The following is a 16741-nucleotide window of genomic DNA, read 5'->3' on the forward strand; positions in this document are numbered from 1 at the left end:
GCTCTCATGCTGTTTGAGAAATCTATTCTCTAAAAGTCAGGTATTATTTCAGGAACATCCAGCAATGTGCCCTCTTAAAACAGTCAGCAAATCTGTTAACCAGAAGGACAGTGCCAAGGTGTTGGCAGGGGACTAACAATTCAACAAGGACAGAAATTAGCAAAACAACAGAAATAATTTTATAGTCATTTAGATACAAAAGTGATCCAACCAGGAATGAAAAGCACAAGATAAGCACTTCACAAAAAACAAAACCCCAAACAAAGCATGAGTAAAAACACCAGACTTCCAGTAAGCCATAAATAACAACAACCACAACAAAAACCATTCAAAGCAAAATGAGCAGGCAATGAACAAGTGGCAATTTTAAAAAGAAACCTCCGTGTCGAATTTGCATATGCAAGAAAATTAGCAGTAGGAACTACAGTGCCTTAAGGGGCAGCAAGACAAACACAACAATTTGAAATGCAGCATTCAGGAAGTTAGTTGTTCATGCTGAGAGTGTTGCAGGATAGGGGTTTCAGGTGCAGTTAAAAGCCAGAAGTAACATCTGTGATTGGGCTTTTCCAAGATCTCCCCTGGTTTTACTCTTTATTTTAGCGTGCCTCTGCTGGCTGATGTTGTGTGCCCTGCAATAATAGAGAAGTGGGAAAGGGATGGATCCTACCATCCATCTGCCCTCCTGTGACAAATCTCCACAGGACAGTTCAGTGGTGCAGGTGAGGGATTCTGGCTGACTGAGCATTATCAGTCGTCAGCCTACTAGAGAGACGGGGTGAGGAATATGTCCAAAAAGGTCTGCATCTGCTGAAGGACAAGGGTCAAATTGACCATGGCCTTCAAGTTTCCAGCAGATGGAGAGAAATTTTTCAATGGGATAGTGGAGTATGGGGGAAGAAGACTTGGTGAATCTGTGCAAAGCCTGTGAACGCCATCTCTTTAAGGATGGGGAGGGATGGGTGTGCCAGGCCCTGGTGGGGCTCCAGTGTTTGAGAAGCCTCGTGACTGCACAGCACATGTGTGACCTGAGGATCTGCTGAGTTGTCCTGGTGATCCTCTACAGTTTGTCCTCTGATAAACTGCCTTACCAGGTTGAGTTTGGGATGCACTGAAGTTTTGCCTCTCAGGAGAGCATCACAAACACTGATAACTTTGTTTAATTGGAAAACACCTTTTAATCATCTTTGCTTTTCCCATCATCCTTCATACAAAGCAGCTGCAGTACAAGTTTTGGTTTAAAGCTCTCACAGACTTTGCTAAGGGGGAGAAAACTGAGGTCTTATCCTGTAATGATTGCCTTGAATGATGCTCTGTCAGGGACCTCCTGGCTGAATTCACTGACTCCCTTCCAGTACAAAACTGGATTAACTACGTGCTAGCTACTTGCAGTCCAGATGCTTTTTGCCTTGAAGTGACCAAGCAATGGTATAAAACTGTTGGCTAATATAGCAAGGGCTTCATAGCATAAGGTCATTGCTGAGATTTCCAGGCTTAGATACGGGTTTTGGCCCTAGTGCATTTGTATAGTCATGTAATGTTTTTTATCTTTAAAGCTTGACCTGCCTAATCCAAAGTCATGCTAAATTATGAAAAACTGCCGTGTGGATATGCATGTTCCACATCTGTGTGTGCAGAATTTTTCGTTAACAAAGCGATCACTAGGAAAGACTTGCAAAGAGAAAATAGAAGAAATGTGATATACCTTGGCTGGACACTTGTTTCTTGATAATAAAAATACCACATTTGTGGAGCAGGTTCAGGATAGCTGTTATATGGAGGAGATTGAATTAATCCTTTGGATATGACCCACAGGTTTCTCCCTGCACTTTCTCGTCAGGGAGCAGTTCTGGTTTGATGCACTGGCTCTAAGCAGATCATGGTGTCTGAAGCTGGTGGGTCACATGCTGACCTAAATGTCCTCTGATTGATACCATTCCTGCTTCTCCCTTGAGGGTTGCCCACTGTGGAACTTTCATTGGTTGTAAATGGGAGGGAACTCTCAAGTGAATTTTGGGGGGGTTAGAAGAACAGGTTAGCATCTGTTGTTTTGGGGGTTTTTTTCCGTATTTCTCCTCTTGGCTTCCTAGAGTTGTGAAATAATGCATGTCAAGTCTGCAAATAAGTAAACTTTCATGGGTTTATTTTTTCATGTCTGTTCCTTTCATGAGAAATTCTCATATGCTCTTGAGGGACAAAGTTGTTGAGGATGCCCTGGTGACTTGCTATGTAATTTTATATCAACTGAAGTTCTGAAGAGTCTGGTCCACAAACAAGTAATTCAGAAACTGAGTTACTGAAGAGAACTTAGATTTGATGCCGAGATAGCAATTTCATTAAATAAAAGCTTGATTTGATACTGTTACGTGTTTAAGTAAAGCTACCTGTTCTTGACAGAGTTCATAAGTCATCCAGGTACGGAGGCTAAGGATTAAGGGATTTGTATACTACCACATTTTTTTCTGCTTGTACAAATTACAAAACAAAAGTTACCAGTACTCAGAGTATAATTTAATGTATTTTCTTTCCATTCTTTCTCGATGGATTCACTGTATTCTTTTTAGTTAGTTTTATCAGCTTCCTAACTGGAGCTTATTAAATGTTACTTCAATATAATGAGCTATATTTATTTCACAGGATGTTTGTGTTGGCAGATGCCTGCGTACATTCAATTCAGTGCTCTTGCGAGCATTACACCGAGACTTCCATAAAAGCTTGTATTATTTGAACACAGGAAACAGGATCCCTCATATGAAACTTGATGTGATCAATTTGTGAACTAGGAAGGACCACACATGACGGCGTGGTTGTACTTCTGATGCTCTCATTCCCTTAATTACAGGCTACCCATACTTCTTTCATGAGAATGCCAAAGGCTTGCTTGCCACCTTTTTTTCCACTTGGCTACCCTGTGTGTAGTCTTGGCAACATTAAACCCATATTTTTGTAGAAATTTATGTGTTTAAAAGAATACAAGTACAGTTACAGTCATGTGAAGACACTCACATGAAGCTTTTAAAATATTTATGGATGTAATTTCTATTTCTTGCTCAAATCAGCCTCTTATTTTTTTGGTATGCACCCAATGTCAGCATGCCTCATTTCTGCAGTGCAAGTTTACGATTCAGCCTTATTTTTCTAGGTTTCTGAATTCTTACCCAAGTAACTTGGTTTGATTTTTAAGGTGTATTTACTGGTTTGGTCAGTTCCTCCTGCCCACATAGAATCAATGTTCTCCCTTCCCCTGTAAGTGTTTTTTCTTTCTTCTGGGTATTGTAAAGTATACCAAATGATTACATCATTTCCAGATTTTGCTTTTCCTGTCTGGGTGAGACAGCCTACAAGAATATTTCCAAGTTTTCAGAGTTTTAAAAAAAAGCTACACTTGAATGTATGGGATGAGCCAAATGTATAAATGTTTCTTTGAATTCACATAAAGACTTACAGAAAGATTGTTAAAAATCTAGGTGCATTCCCAGCAGCAGAAGTATTTTCACATCTTATTTCCTTGAAAAGTGAATGCTTGAATGGTGTTATGACTTGAGTTTTGTTTGGAGAAAGGGAGGTATTGTTTGGTTTGTTTTATGTGTGTACTGAAGTGCCTTTGCTGTTTACAGTCGAAACAGGCCTTCCTACCTGCTAGCTCTGCAAGGAAAATTTAGAATCTTCTTTTTATGGATTATTAACACCAATATTAATATAATTGGAGATGAGGAGTGCTACAGGAATTGCAAACTGAAATCCTTTCTTACAACTGTGGTAGTTCTACAGCAGAATAGGTAAAAGAAATGTATATAGTAAGTAATTTTGAGTACAGTAGTTTATTTTGCTTAGTAGTGAGTCTATTATGAAAAATGGCGTTCTTTGTTTCTAGATATTTCAAAATATTTTCTGTTGAAAGCGAGAGATGTAATGTAATGCAAAAGTGCAATGTATTACCTCATTTGCATCTGTGTTCTAACATACTACTTTTACATCTTTTTGTTTGCAACATTTTGCTTCATTTTCTTTTGCAGTATAAAGAAATGTAAAAATTACTATGAAGTCCTTGGGGTGTCAAAGGATGCAGGTGAAGAAGACCTAAAGAAGGCTTATAGAAAACTTGCTTTGAAATTCCACCCAGACAAAAACCATGCACCTGGAGCAACAGAGGCTTTTAAAAGTAAAATAACATTTTTAATTAATTTTTTTTTAATTATTAAACTTTGTCCAATTAAAAGAAATTTATCTGCATTGGTCACTTGTCTTCTTACAAAATTGTCCATGTGTTTAGTAGCTAATATTAGACTGGCATTTTTATTCAAGAAAATATTTGACCTTTATTGTATTAGAAGTGTAGATAAGTGTGGACTTTTGCAGTAGGGTTCTGTTTCAGAGGACTGACTGTAATGTTCAGGTACAGGGAGCAAATACTTGATCTGTGAAACCCAACTGCACTTTTTTACTGTTGTTGACTTAATGTAGTCAATTGAATTCTACTACCTTGAATTTTTACTGTACTGGAGCTTGAAAAAAAACAAAGCTATTCTTGATAGGAAAATGCAGTTTTTAGTGAGTCATGTGCCACACTGTTACCTTTTCCTTAAAATTTCTTGTATTAGTGTAGTTTTACTATGTTTTCCACACAAAAACTCATGAGTTCAAACATGGCCTTATTAATAGTTGCCTTGGACCATTTTTTAGGTAAAATTTAGTCTGACTTGATCTTATCTAAGGCTGCCAAGCTTAGCCCTGCATAAGGGAAATTGTTGAGGAAAAGCTTTTTAAAGAAAACTACACCTTCATCTCAGATGAAGAAAAATGTGAATCTATAGGAAATGACCATGCATAAATAAACAGTCTGATTGTGGTACATCTTTTTTATTTTTTTCTTGTGTGAGGTTTACATGCAGACATTTGAAAAAATCATTCGGATAAAACACTTAAATTGGGGAGGGAAAAAAAGAAAAAAAAAAGTCCTGAGCAAGACTTCTGATACAGACTTGAAGAGGTAATTATAATAATATATTAACAATTCCAAATGAAAAAGTAGATACAGCTTAACAGGAAAGTTGATTGCTAATGATTAATTTAATACAGGTATGTGATGTCTTTATCTTAAAAAAAGGTATTATTCTTACAAAATTGTCTCAGGCCCTAGGAATAAAAGTTCTTCCTTGTTAATAGCATTTTAAATAATCTTTAAAATGTTAAAAATCAGTTTCCTAATATTTAATATTTTATTTAACATTAGCACTTTGTACAAGTCTGATTTCTTCAGTTTAATTTCACTTTCTGGTTCTTAACTAGATAAATAAATGACCAGAAAATTTTGTAGGGGAATCTTGTTGACTAAAAGTTATTTAATGAAAACTAGCATTTTCTTGCATTGAAATTCTTGTGATTTTTTTGTATGGCTGAGTAAATTTATGGTTTAGTTTTCCTTTATGGGTGTCTTGTGAATTTCTGACATCTATCTGAGAAAAGAAATTAATAATAATAGTTTTTATTTCATAATGATGCTTTATTTTAAGGAAAGGTCACATTAGAAGACAGAATTGAGTTTCATGATAGGCAAGATACTTAGATCTTGAGCTACCTAGTACTGCTCTTCTGTTGTATTGAGCAGTCTCACTGAGGTTGATTTTTAGATTAAAAAGTTTGTGCAAATATAATGACTTTTATTCTCTTGGCATCTCTTTTACACACTTCATCAGAAATCTTTCTTTGAAACTTCTGAGTAGTGCTTTTTATGTCCTTTTATTAAAGAAAATCATATTAGAATCAAATCTGTTGTGAATTAGGATCAGATAATGAAAAGCAATTAACAAATAGGCATACAGTGTGGTGACAGTATGGTGTCTTCACTTCATGTGTAGTCACCTGATCGGTCTCCCCAGATTCTTAATTCTTGAGAAAATCTAAATTTTTACTACCAATTTTATCCTTTTACTGAGCAACAGAGCAATACTTGGTGTCAGTGTATATCGTGATCTCAGTGCAAATTACCAGGCTTCATTTCTTTGGGTTTTCTCCACTTAAACGAATTACTAATGATTTTTTTCTAAGGGCATCTTAAAAGACACATAGCTAAAACTCATTAACTTTTTCTTAGATTGGATAATGTTTAAAATATGAATTATAAGCTGTAGTCTTACTTTCCTGTGTTGAGGTTATAATGTTGCACCTTTTATGAACTTTTGATGACTGATGGCTTTTCAACACTGAAAAAACATAATCCCTGTGTCTTGGGTTGGTTGGCTGCAAAAGAAACCTTTTGTTGGAGAGGCCTGGAGGAGAGAGAAGAAAGGAAGGCAGAAAGGGTTTAATGAAGTAATGACTGAGTGAAGATGGTTCATCCAGTGGCAGCAGAAATTTTTTCTGCAGTCTGCAAGAGCTGTATGTCTGTGCACAGCAAGAAAAAAGGTTGTAAAGTCAGCAGAATATGCGGGGTTTCTCGCTGATTTTTTTCCCGTGGTCACCTAACTCAGGTTTTTTTTTCTTTCTACTGTCAGAATTGAAGTTGTTCATTTGTGATAACTTAGCATAAATGAGGACAAGCATCCAGGCCAGGCACTCCGAACATTGAGGTCATACTGACAGCCTTAGGAACACATGCGTTCCTGTTGTGCTCACATGTTCTATTCTTCATGTTATGTCATACAAACCTCTGTTATTAATCTAATTCATAAAATATCTTCAGAAGTATTGAGAAAAATACACTCAAACTCTTGTAGACAACGAATTTGATGCATTCAAAGAACTGACCATTTATGAAATGAAACTAAAGAAAACCTAGTCTATGATTTTTTTTTTTTTTTAAAGCTAGGCTGCTAGGGAAAACTGCACTTTGCAAGTACCCAGCTGCAGAGCTTTCATTGAAATGCCTGATGCTTTTTTTGTAATTGCAGTGAGAGAACATTTCCACAGGTGTAGGTGTTCCCCTAGAAAAAGAAACAAAGCTCTCCTGCCTTCTGCCTCCTTCAACAGGATAAAAGGCCTTTGAATAGCGTTGGTGGGAAACCTTGTGGAAACTATTCTGAGAACAGCAGAGATGTTTCTGGACCTTCTACTGTAGTTGTTTTGTAACATGCAATAAAGGACATTGTTTGCTGCCTGTTGTTTGACTTTGAAATTGCAATTCTCATGCTGGAATAACTTTTGTCATTAATTTACGGGAGTTGTCTTTTATTCCTTGCTTCAGAAATCGGAAATGCATATGCTGTGCTGAGTAATCCAGAAAAACGAAAGCAGTATGACTTTACAGGGAGTGAAGAGCAAACATGCAATCACCCTAGCAACGGTAGATTCAACTTCCATAGAGGTTGTGAGGCAGATATTACTCCGGAGGATCTGTTCAACATGTTTTTTGGAGGGGCCTTTCCAACAGGTATTTGTATACATCAGTATAATTTTTAGTATGTACTGCACAGAGTGGCATTAGAGTTTGTGACATTATAAAACAGTAGAATTATTCCAACCTACCTCCAACCCTAGCTTTTCAGTCTGCATCACAGTTTATTTTTCCCCCAAGTGTTGCTAAATCCCAAAAAAGTCAGTTCACTTCTTTGGGGTTACTATCTTAGAGCTTAAAATGTTTATTTTAAACAACTTTACTTTGTAAGATACTTAATGTTATTTTATGTGCCATTGTGCAGTAATGTTAAGTACTTTGGTCCTGACCTCTAAATAGTACTTTTTTTCCATTATTTAAATGCGGATATTTCTTTCCTCAGGTAGTGTACATTCATTTTCTAATGGTCGTGCTGGCTACAGTCATCCTAATCAGCACCGTCAGAGTGGACATGAGAGGGAGGAAGAGAGGGGTGATGTATGTTTAATCACTATTGGCTTTAAACTGTGGATTTTGAAATTTGCTGGTAGTCACTGTGAGTGATGTGGTTGTACAGGAGCACTGTACTGTAGAGGAGGGTTTGTACTTGCCAATTAGGTATTATAAAACTTCACCGTGTGGTAATCTTACTGATTGGCAAATAGACCTGCAAATTTGAGAAGCTTTTGTAAATCTGTTGTTGAATGTCACTGTCTTTCTGGTGACTGGTGTTATTAGCCTAAATATGCCACTAATTCTGGCCACTAACCCTTGTCCACATTTAAAAATGTATTTGGGCTGAGGTAAGAATTGAACTCAGTATTCACCTACATGAATTATCTATAGTCCTGTATAATTACATATCACTGTATAGATGAGACCAAATCATGGCATACAATGTAACTGAATCCAGCTTTTATTTGGTAGTTGCTTGTGGGTACCTGCTAACCCATGAACTCTCACACTCTGTGAATATTGTGTACGCATTAGAAAGTTCAGATAATACCACAGTGATTGCAATTACAGTTTTTCTAGCAGCCTTTGAGGCTTAAAGCAGAAAGTCACACTTAGCATTAAATCTTGTCAAATTTATCTGCTTACTTGATGCTTATTTATGAAATACCTGCACGTGTTTTGTTCCTTAGGGAGGTTTCTCTATGGTCATCCAGCTGATGCCTATTATTGTGTTGATCTTTGTCTCCTTGTTGAGCCAGTTGATGGTATCTAACCCTCCTTACGCCTTATACCCAAGATCGTAAGTAGTGCTTAATTACATTACCTTAAAACAGAGGGGAAGGTGATGTAATCACCCTCTCCCACTTAGAAGCATTTTAATGAGCCTACCATGAGTTTGTCCTTGATTTCCCACTGGGAGGAAAAGGAGAGAACATGTAGACAGAGCAGAACAAAACTTAAAATTTAGGTACTAAGAACATGCTGAGAACACAATGGAGAACAGAGGTCATCAACACCTGGAGTTTGGGAGGTCCAATACAAGGCAGTGGGTCCATGCAATATGGCATGTTGCAAAGGTGGTTGCATCTCCAACACATTTAATCAAATACTGAAACCTGCTAAGGCTCATTGTTCTTTTAGGGGTGATCTGTGTTTGCAGCAAGCGAAGTACTTGAAAGCAACTTTCTCAGCCTTACCTAAGTGTTAAACTAGATGAGGGCTGGGAAAACTGTCTATTCTTTTACTTCATTTTAGGTGATGGCAAAGTAGTTTATGTTCATCTTCTTGTGAAGAATTCCACTAGTGAGACTTACCTGTTTTGTACAGTAGGGTATATAAGCCTTTTTTCCTTGCAAGAAATAAATAACTTAATCAAGCTTGCAGCTAGCTAGTAGACTTAACCCACTCGCCACAATGGTTTTAAAGGTCCTTAGTTCCTTGCAGAGCTCTCAGCCCCACAACAGAAAGGTTTCTTTTCTCATGATTTTCATAGTTCTTTATTTCTGGACTGTGGTGTTTTTCCCTTCTGCAGTTAAGCTGTTGTGATGCTTAGAAATGCTTCTCTGCCAGAATGTTTGCATCCAATCTTTGGTTTTTTAATCTACAGAATACCAGCAGGAGAATGGATTTATCAGGGCTGGCAGCAAACACTTTAGAATGGAGGTGCCTGTATATACTGGGATGCTACAGAATAGTGACCTGATTTCCTTTCTGTTGAGTTTGAATGTCATTTTCTATTACCAAAGCTTACATTTGCCTAAAGAGGTATGAAACAAGTGTCTTAGTAAAGTGGGGGGTTTTTTGAGTTCAGGTGTTAAAGCAGCAGAAGTTCAGGTGAAAGCAGTAATTCTATTCCATAGTAGATTATGTGGCCATTCCTTTCATTACTTGTCTTAAAATGGCAAATTCAGTAATATGTTGGTATTATTATATAATAGCAATATCTCTTAGAAGTCTCTTTTTGGTGTAAAAAAAGAAATCAAATTAATATTTAGTCTCTCTCTCCCCCCTGCCTCCTTTCTTGCAGAAGTACAGGGCAGGTCATAAAAATGCAGACAGAAAACTTGGGTGTCATTTACTATGTCAACAAGGACTTCAGAAATGAATACAAAGGAGTGTCATTACAGAAAGTGGAAAAAAGTGTGGAAGAGGATTATGTGTCCAACATTCGTAATAACTGTTGGAAGGAGAGACAACAAAGTAAGTTTGGTAATATGTGTAATTCCATGAAAGCATGCATTACTATAAAAATATATTACTGTAGGCAAGAATGAAATGCTTGTATTACTAAAATGTCTCAATGCAAAAGCAGATGTTAGGTTCCCTACTGTTTCTCACTTCAAAGGTGTCTCCAGTGTCACTTAATTTCTGAGTTTTACGCTGTGACCTAACAACCATCTGCAAATCATCAGCAATTTCAACCTGCTGCTTTATTATCTGTGACCATTTCTCAGAAAATTAAAGACTGCACTGAATTGATAATGACAAAGCTTTTGTCCTTAACTTATGGCAGTTTCTAAGAATTCTAATGTCTTCCACATTATTTCATCATGGCAATATCTCAATTTTCCTATAAATAAATAAACCGAAAGCTTGCATAGGTGTTTCCAGAGAGGGGAAAAAAGTAATCTGCCTTGGACCACAGTACATACAAACACTGCTCTTCCAGGCAACCAAGGACGGGCAGCATGTCCTGTAAAATATCATAAGCTCTAAATCAGTGCTTCATCTTTTGCCAGTGCTGAATTATTTTTCTCCCTGGACTTGGTACCATGGCTATATCAGACCCTATAAACAAGGGTGTTTTCAGTTTACCATCTGTTTCTCCAATCTCATATTATACAATGAGCTATTTTCTTTCAGAAGCCTAGAATTCAGTTTTAAAGCATAAGAATACTGAATAGCATCAGCCATCTCCAAACCAGCATCAATTTTAACCTGTTATTCTATTATTTGTGACCATTTTGTGAGCCTTTCAGGCTCTATGAGAACAGTGCTGCTAAAAAGACATCAGTGTTGAAACCAGATGGTTTTAACTTTTCAGGTGGTAAACCTCAGTAATGGCTTACTGGAAGAATAATTAATTCATGAACTGTCAGTAAACTGACCAAACAGAATGCAAACAGAATGCTCTTTGCTGTGTAAAATCACATGAAATCACATGTTCCTGCACAGCTTTACTCTCTGCAGTCCAGTGCTACCAGGCCTTTCAGCTGAGATGGCCACTCAGTTTTCCCCAGCTGTAAAAAATAGTTTACAAAAATGAGAGGTGCTTTTTAACAAAAATTAAAGACAAGATGTAATCCAGCACAATAAAAAGATGATGTATTATTTATACATTTTTTCATCAGAGTATATAGATCTGGAAGGATAGTTTGCTTTACACTTAAATTTAGTGTCATGTTACATTTGTGTCTTCTGTAATATATTTACTATAGAAATATCTTTGAAAAGGCTTCGTTGATAGGCAGTTCTGCCTGAGGAGGAAAGAAGGAGAAAGATTACCTTTCTCATATTTCAGCAGTTATTCTTGACGTGCTTACTTTTTTAAGCATGATCTGAGTCCTGGACAATGCAAGGAGGCTTATGCTTCTGTATGTACATATATTTACTGGGAAAAATGTGATTGCTACAGAGACATCTGACCCCAGTAAAAAGAACAAAAATAGTCTGAAGGTGTCATGTTGTTTACTACTTGTAATTTATCAAGTTGTGAAAACAACTTGATCAAATTGATTTTGTGTAAGAGGCCCCTAATGGATTTTCTCTACTGATAGAAAACAGCTGATTTTGTGGGCTCGTGGATTTAAAATACCTGTTGTGTGTTGGATCTCCTTGACAGTAAAAATCTATCCAGCTCTGATTGACATTTAAGAATGCCGTGCTAATCGATTTTTGTTTGAAGTGATGAAAAAGATTTTACAGAATTAAAATGCTTGGCAATGTCAAGCTGCTGAACCACCAGTATAATACAGAGAGTTCTTAATTATTAATAACTCTGAATCACTGAAGCAGTATCAGTTGAAGTAAAGGGCTTAACATTCAGAATGGATTTTTTTGGGCATAGACAAGATGTTACAGCTCCCAATAATATACAAGATCACTGAGTGTGGCCTATATTTTTATTGTGTAATTAGGTCTGACAGTAGTTGTAGGGGACTTTTTGTTGCTTTGTTCTTGTTGGGGTTTTTTGGTTTGGGTTTTTCATTTAATCAGGTGCTTCTGTATGAACTGTGAGGGAGCTCAAAAGATGCAATGCTTATCAAGATCCAGCAAAGTGTAGCAGTGCTGTTTAAGTGATGTCCGAGAGAAGTTAGAATAGCCAGAAAGAAAAAGGGCAAGGATTAAACCTGAGGTGTTTTGTACAACTCTGAGCAGGAATATGTCGTGTGCCAAGTGTCCAGTTTTTAACCAAAAAAATCTTTTCTCTTTTTTTCCTTAAAGAAACAGACTTACTTTATGCAGCAAAAGTATATCGAGACGACCGTCTCCGAAAGAAGGCAGAGTCCATGTCCATGGAGAACTGCAAAGAACTAGAACGGCTGACCAGCCTCTATCGAGGAGGATGAGCTACAGTTGTACACTACATCTTTATGTATGCTGTTATCTCTCTTGTAAATTAAGAAGAGATTTAGTTTCACCGTGAATGCTGCTGGAAAAGAAGGGTGGATGTAAAACTCTACTGTGTAGCTGTTTCCAGAAACCTTATGCTGAAATATTATTTAATGGCTTCTTTACCTACTGTGAAATATAGGTAACTTTAATTGTCTAGATTTTACTTCAAAGCTTCTGTGAATTCTTTCAGCAGAGAGAATAGCTCAGAAAGGATGCTGTACTTGTAGAGACTTAGTCATAGTGGTTCTCCTCTAACATATTTGCCATGTAAATATCTGTGGAAAGAACACTTTGTGTATATACGAGTTAAATGACTTTCTATTTAAAATCTCAGAAATTTAGTTCCATACTACATTTTGTCTCACTGATGGAATAAATAGTATGATTACATTACTCCTATTCAGATGTCAAGTGTGTGGAGTTGAAACAATAATTTTTAATATTTTATCTCTAACTCTATGTAAAATCTTCTAGGTTTGCCAGCTTAGAGGAACTTGGTATTTTTAAATATAACGGCATATATTCCTAAATATCTGTTGGGGTATATTGATCTGGTGTAGAGTAGCAGTCTAGCTGTTGTAGTTTTTTAGCATTTCTAAGCAATGCTGAGAAAACTTCAGAATGACACTAATCTCTTTTCAAAGTAAATATTTGCAAATGCTGTACAGATCATTGTAAACATTGCTTTTAGTACTTGCAACAGTTTACAGCTGCTCTACCATTTGGCATTCCGGTAGTTGTAAATCCATACATATGGTTAACATGCATCCGTAGCTTCCTTAATTTTCACTGGAAAGGCAAAGAAAAACATGCAACAGTTAAATCTTAAAACTATATTAAAAAAAAAAACCTATCTTTTTTTCCTGGCAGGCTTCCATTTTTTTGCTGCATTTTTATTTCAAGCTAGGTCCCAACACTAATTCCTCAATGGGCACTGCAAGTGGAACAGGGAAATTTTGCTAAGGACAAGGTATGTGCCTTTCAACCCTTTTGCCAACTATTTAAATGCTTTGCTGCTTTGCAGTGTGCCCCTATGGCCAGAGCTCTGTCACTGGTCCCGAGGCAGAAGAGGCCTACCAGGGAATGCATTTTTTGGGACCAGAATGTTGCTGGACTGACTTCCTAGAAATGAGCAAACCTACTGTTTGGCTCCTACACACAAGATCATGTAACTCAGTGGCGTGTAAGTGGAAACTACATGTTGCCACACCTGCTGATGCAAAGAGGTGTTCTGAAGCAGCTGAGTACAATGTACTTAAAGTTTATCAAAGTGTGTTGAAAATGTTTTTAGGTTCAGTAGCTGATGTTTCTTACATTTTAACAGTGTTATGCAGGGGAATGTTTCTTGTATTTGAGAATGCCGATAGCTCATAATATGGGCAGTGTTTTTTGTTTGAGAAAACTGCTATCTTTGAACAACGCTGTAAGTTTACGTGGAGCCAAATTTTCCTCCAAAACTGGAAGTTTAAATACTTTGACTGACTTCATTGCAACTCCTCCTGATCTAGAGCAGGATATGACTTTGCAGATATGCTAAATGGGATTGCTCTAAGTGACCCAGAAATCATTTTGCATCTATCCCTTTTCTAAACTGTCCCAGCAGAAATATCTTCTACTGAATTGGTATAACATGAGACTAGCTGCAGGCTTTTAACTAAGCAGCTAAACCAGTATTCAAGGTGGACATCATAGGCTGAGGCACAAAGCAGAACTAAAAGTTGCAGAAACAACAACAACAAAAAAAAGGGTTGCTGTACTGGATGTCCTTTCTAAGACTATAGTAAAAGGGTGCAGAAGTAATGCAAAGGCATCCAAATGTATGAAATATGCAATAGAAATTTATAGACAAAACATGATTCCCTGGATTTTGTAACTGTCCAGAATGTATTGTAATTATACTAATGAAAACAAACTATCAAAGTACGTATTGGTACTCCTGTGTCTTCTTAATAGAAGAAAATTGTTCAGAAGGCTTTAACAAGTACTTGGGCCTTCCCATTCACAAATGAGTCTGATCTTGCAGGTGATATTTTAGTTAATAGGAAAATGGATATATAACACACTTGTCAAATATCAGAACAGTGAAGTCAGAGTGAAGAGATGGTCTTAGCAAAGCTGCCTCTAATAATACTATGGGCTATGTCTGCCCTGCAGCCTCTTCTGCTGCAGGTGAGAAGTAGGTAAATGGACAGACACTGAGCTGTGTGAGGCTGGTTAGATTGCTGTCGGTACCTCAGCAAACTGGAATAATGCAGCGGCTGTGTCCTATGGCAACACAGACATCCCAGTAGTTTAAAAGTGCTGCATTTCATTTGACTGTCTATTGCAGTTGGCATTTTCAAAGAAGGAAACAATATGTTTACACTGATGGGAAAATACTCCTCAGTATTGAACAGGTCAAATACTTGCACACTTTGAAATATGCACTAATGTGCAAAAGGATGCTATGATAGTATAAAGATTAAGCTGCTCTAAATATGACCTGCAAACATTCTTTTAATATTCCAAGTGGTGTTTTTCTCTTGATTGTTACTTTTTTCCTCAAGTCTGAAGGTTTTTTCTTTGGAAATGTCATTATCTTCCCTGATTTTGTTAAAGGAATCTGCTGAAAAGTTCAGAACTAATTTTCTCATGGTTGAAATTGAAAAGGGCGGAGTACTCGAATCTTTTCTGATGACCTTTCTTCAGAAGAAAACAAAACTGTATTTGAACAGCCTGGCTAAAAATCCCTCAACTTTTTTAGCTACCGCTTCCTTACTCTTTATTAAAGATAACACGAGCATGGGTTCTTGACTTTTTCCTTTAAAAGGGCAAGCAGGAAAGTCCTGCAAAAAGTGAAAAATCTTGGCATGAATCTTTGACACAGCACAATGAGAAAGGGAGATGATTTGCATCTGCTGAAATATAACATCAGTACGTGTTCTATTTATGGAGCATCGTGAGTCACAAGCGGGTTCAGTGTTCACATCGGATCAACATTTCCCTACAAGTTCCCTGTTTAGGTATAAGAAGCCTAAATTGGAATTTTTTACTTTTTTAAAAAGAGTCTTGATTCTTTAATAAGTTTCCAAGAAAACATAGAACATTACAGCACTAAAATGCAACAGATGCATTTAAATACATAGCAGAGACAACTTTAAATGATAAGAATTTTCAATATAATTTTGTAATGAATGCTGTAAAAAGATTAAAATGGGAGGGCAGGAACATTTTTTTAAGGTTGTATGTTCCATAAGTTTCAGTCATTCCTTAAGAAATTATTATTCTCTCTTGTAGCTCTGTCAAAGAAACCAGAAGGAAAGTGTAATTGTAAAATCAGACATTTGGTTTTTAAAGAAACAGGTAATATATGAATTCGTGAAACTATAACTTAACATGTAATATAATGTAATACGTATAGGAAAGAAATAGGCCATTTCTTGTGGTTTGGCCTCAGCCATCCAGTAAGCACCACGTAGCCACCGGCTCACATCCCCAGAGTGGGACAGGGAGGAGAATCGGAAAGAAGGTAAAACCTGTGGGTTGAGATGAGATCGGTTTAATACTTGAAATAAAATATCAATAATAGATAGTAACGCATACTTCTCCAGGATAATTGTGAGACTTCTCAGTCTGGCAGGAATTAGGTTTGAGTATTGGATTTCTGCCCATTTTTAGAAATAATATTAAAATGCAGTGTTTATTTACAATGTTATCCTTCATGCCGAATATACATTTTCCTTCAGTACTTGTTTGTTCCATGTATAGAAAAGCTGTCATTGGGATGGGAGACTAAATTCCCATTAATAGCAATACAGGAGCCACCTCACAGATGCTTTTGCATAGCTTTTATTCATAATGTGACAGAGAACCAAGTAAAATTCATCACTGAGCATGATGCCTACAAATCATAGAAAACCAGTTGCATTTTTAAACATTTTTTGTGTATAGTAGGGTGTATTTTAATAAACGAGGGGGCCAAGGTTGTCCCAGGTAGCATTTTCAAAATACTACCAGAAGCTCACACAAGATAATTTTATGGGGTTCTCTTTTAAGTATCTCTCTAATATGACCAAGTCCTTATCAAATTGCTGTGTCTGCATGGCTTGGATTAAGAAGGAGGTATGGATTCTCAGTATTCAAATAAATTTGTCTTTTTGAATGAGCTTTTCCTCTCTTACTTACAAAAAAGTGGCTTATCTCTGTTTTGGGCTTCTTAAAAAGAGATTTAAAAACTTCACTGGACCTATACCTTAGGAAACATCAGGAATTCCCATGTGAGCACCTTTTTTTTCATTTTGTTTCATGCTTCAGTACTGGCATCTAAACAAAATCTTCAGGTAAGTGCTCTAGTCACTAGTGGTGTCCCCCATGGCTCAGTAT

At 36.9% G+C, this 16741-nt stretch overlaps 1 protein-coding gene across 1 annotated transcript in view; it reads left to right on the forward strand.

The window, feature by feature from the left end:
- DNAJB14 (DnaJ heat shock protein family (Hsp40) member B14) overlaps nucleotides 1-16521 on the forward strand; it is a 28204-nt gene extending 11683 nt beyond the window's left edge. The window contains exons 3-8 of the mRNA XM_032685050.1: nucleotides 4014-4159; nucleotides 7181-7366; nucleotides 7713-7807; nucleotides 8455-8564; nucleotides 9792-9964; nucleotides 12209-16521. Of these exons, the coding sequence (XP_032540941.1) occupies nucleotides 4014-4159; nucleotides 7181-7366; nucleotides 7713-7807; nucleotides 8455-8564; nucleotides 9792-9964; nucleotides 12209-12333 (835 nt within the window). The 3' untranslated portion in view covers nucleotides 12334-16521. The remainder of the gene's footprint in view (nucleotides 1-4013; nucleotides 4160-7180; nucleotides 7367-7712; nucleotides 7808-8454; nucleotides 8565-9791; nucleotides 9965-12208) is intronic.
- The last annotated feature ends 220 nt before the right edge of the window (nucleotides 16522-16741 follow it).

The sequence above is a fragment of the Chiroxiphia lanceolata genome, chromosome 4 (assembly GCF_009829145.1).
Source record: "Chiroxiphia lanceolata isolate bChiLan1 chromosome 4, bChiLan1.pri, whole genome shotgun sequence".
Lineage (NCBI taxonomy): Eukaryota > Metazoa > Chordata > Aves > Passeriformes > Pipridae > Chiroxiphia > Chiroxiphia lanceolata.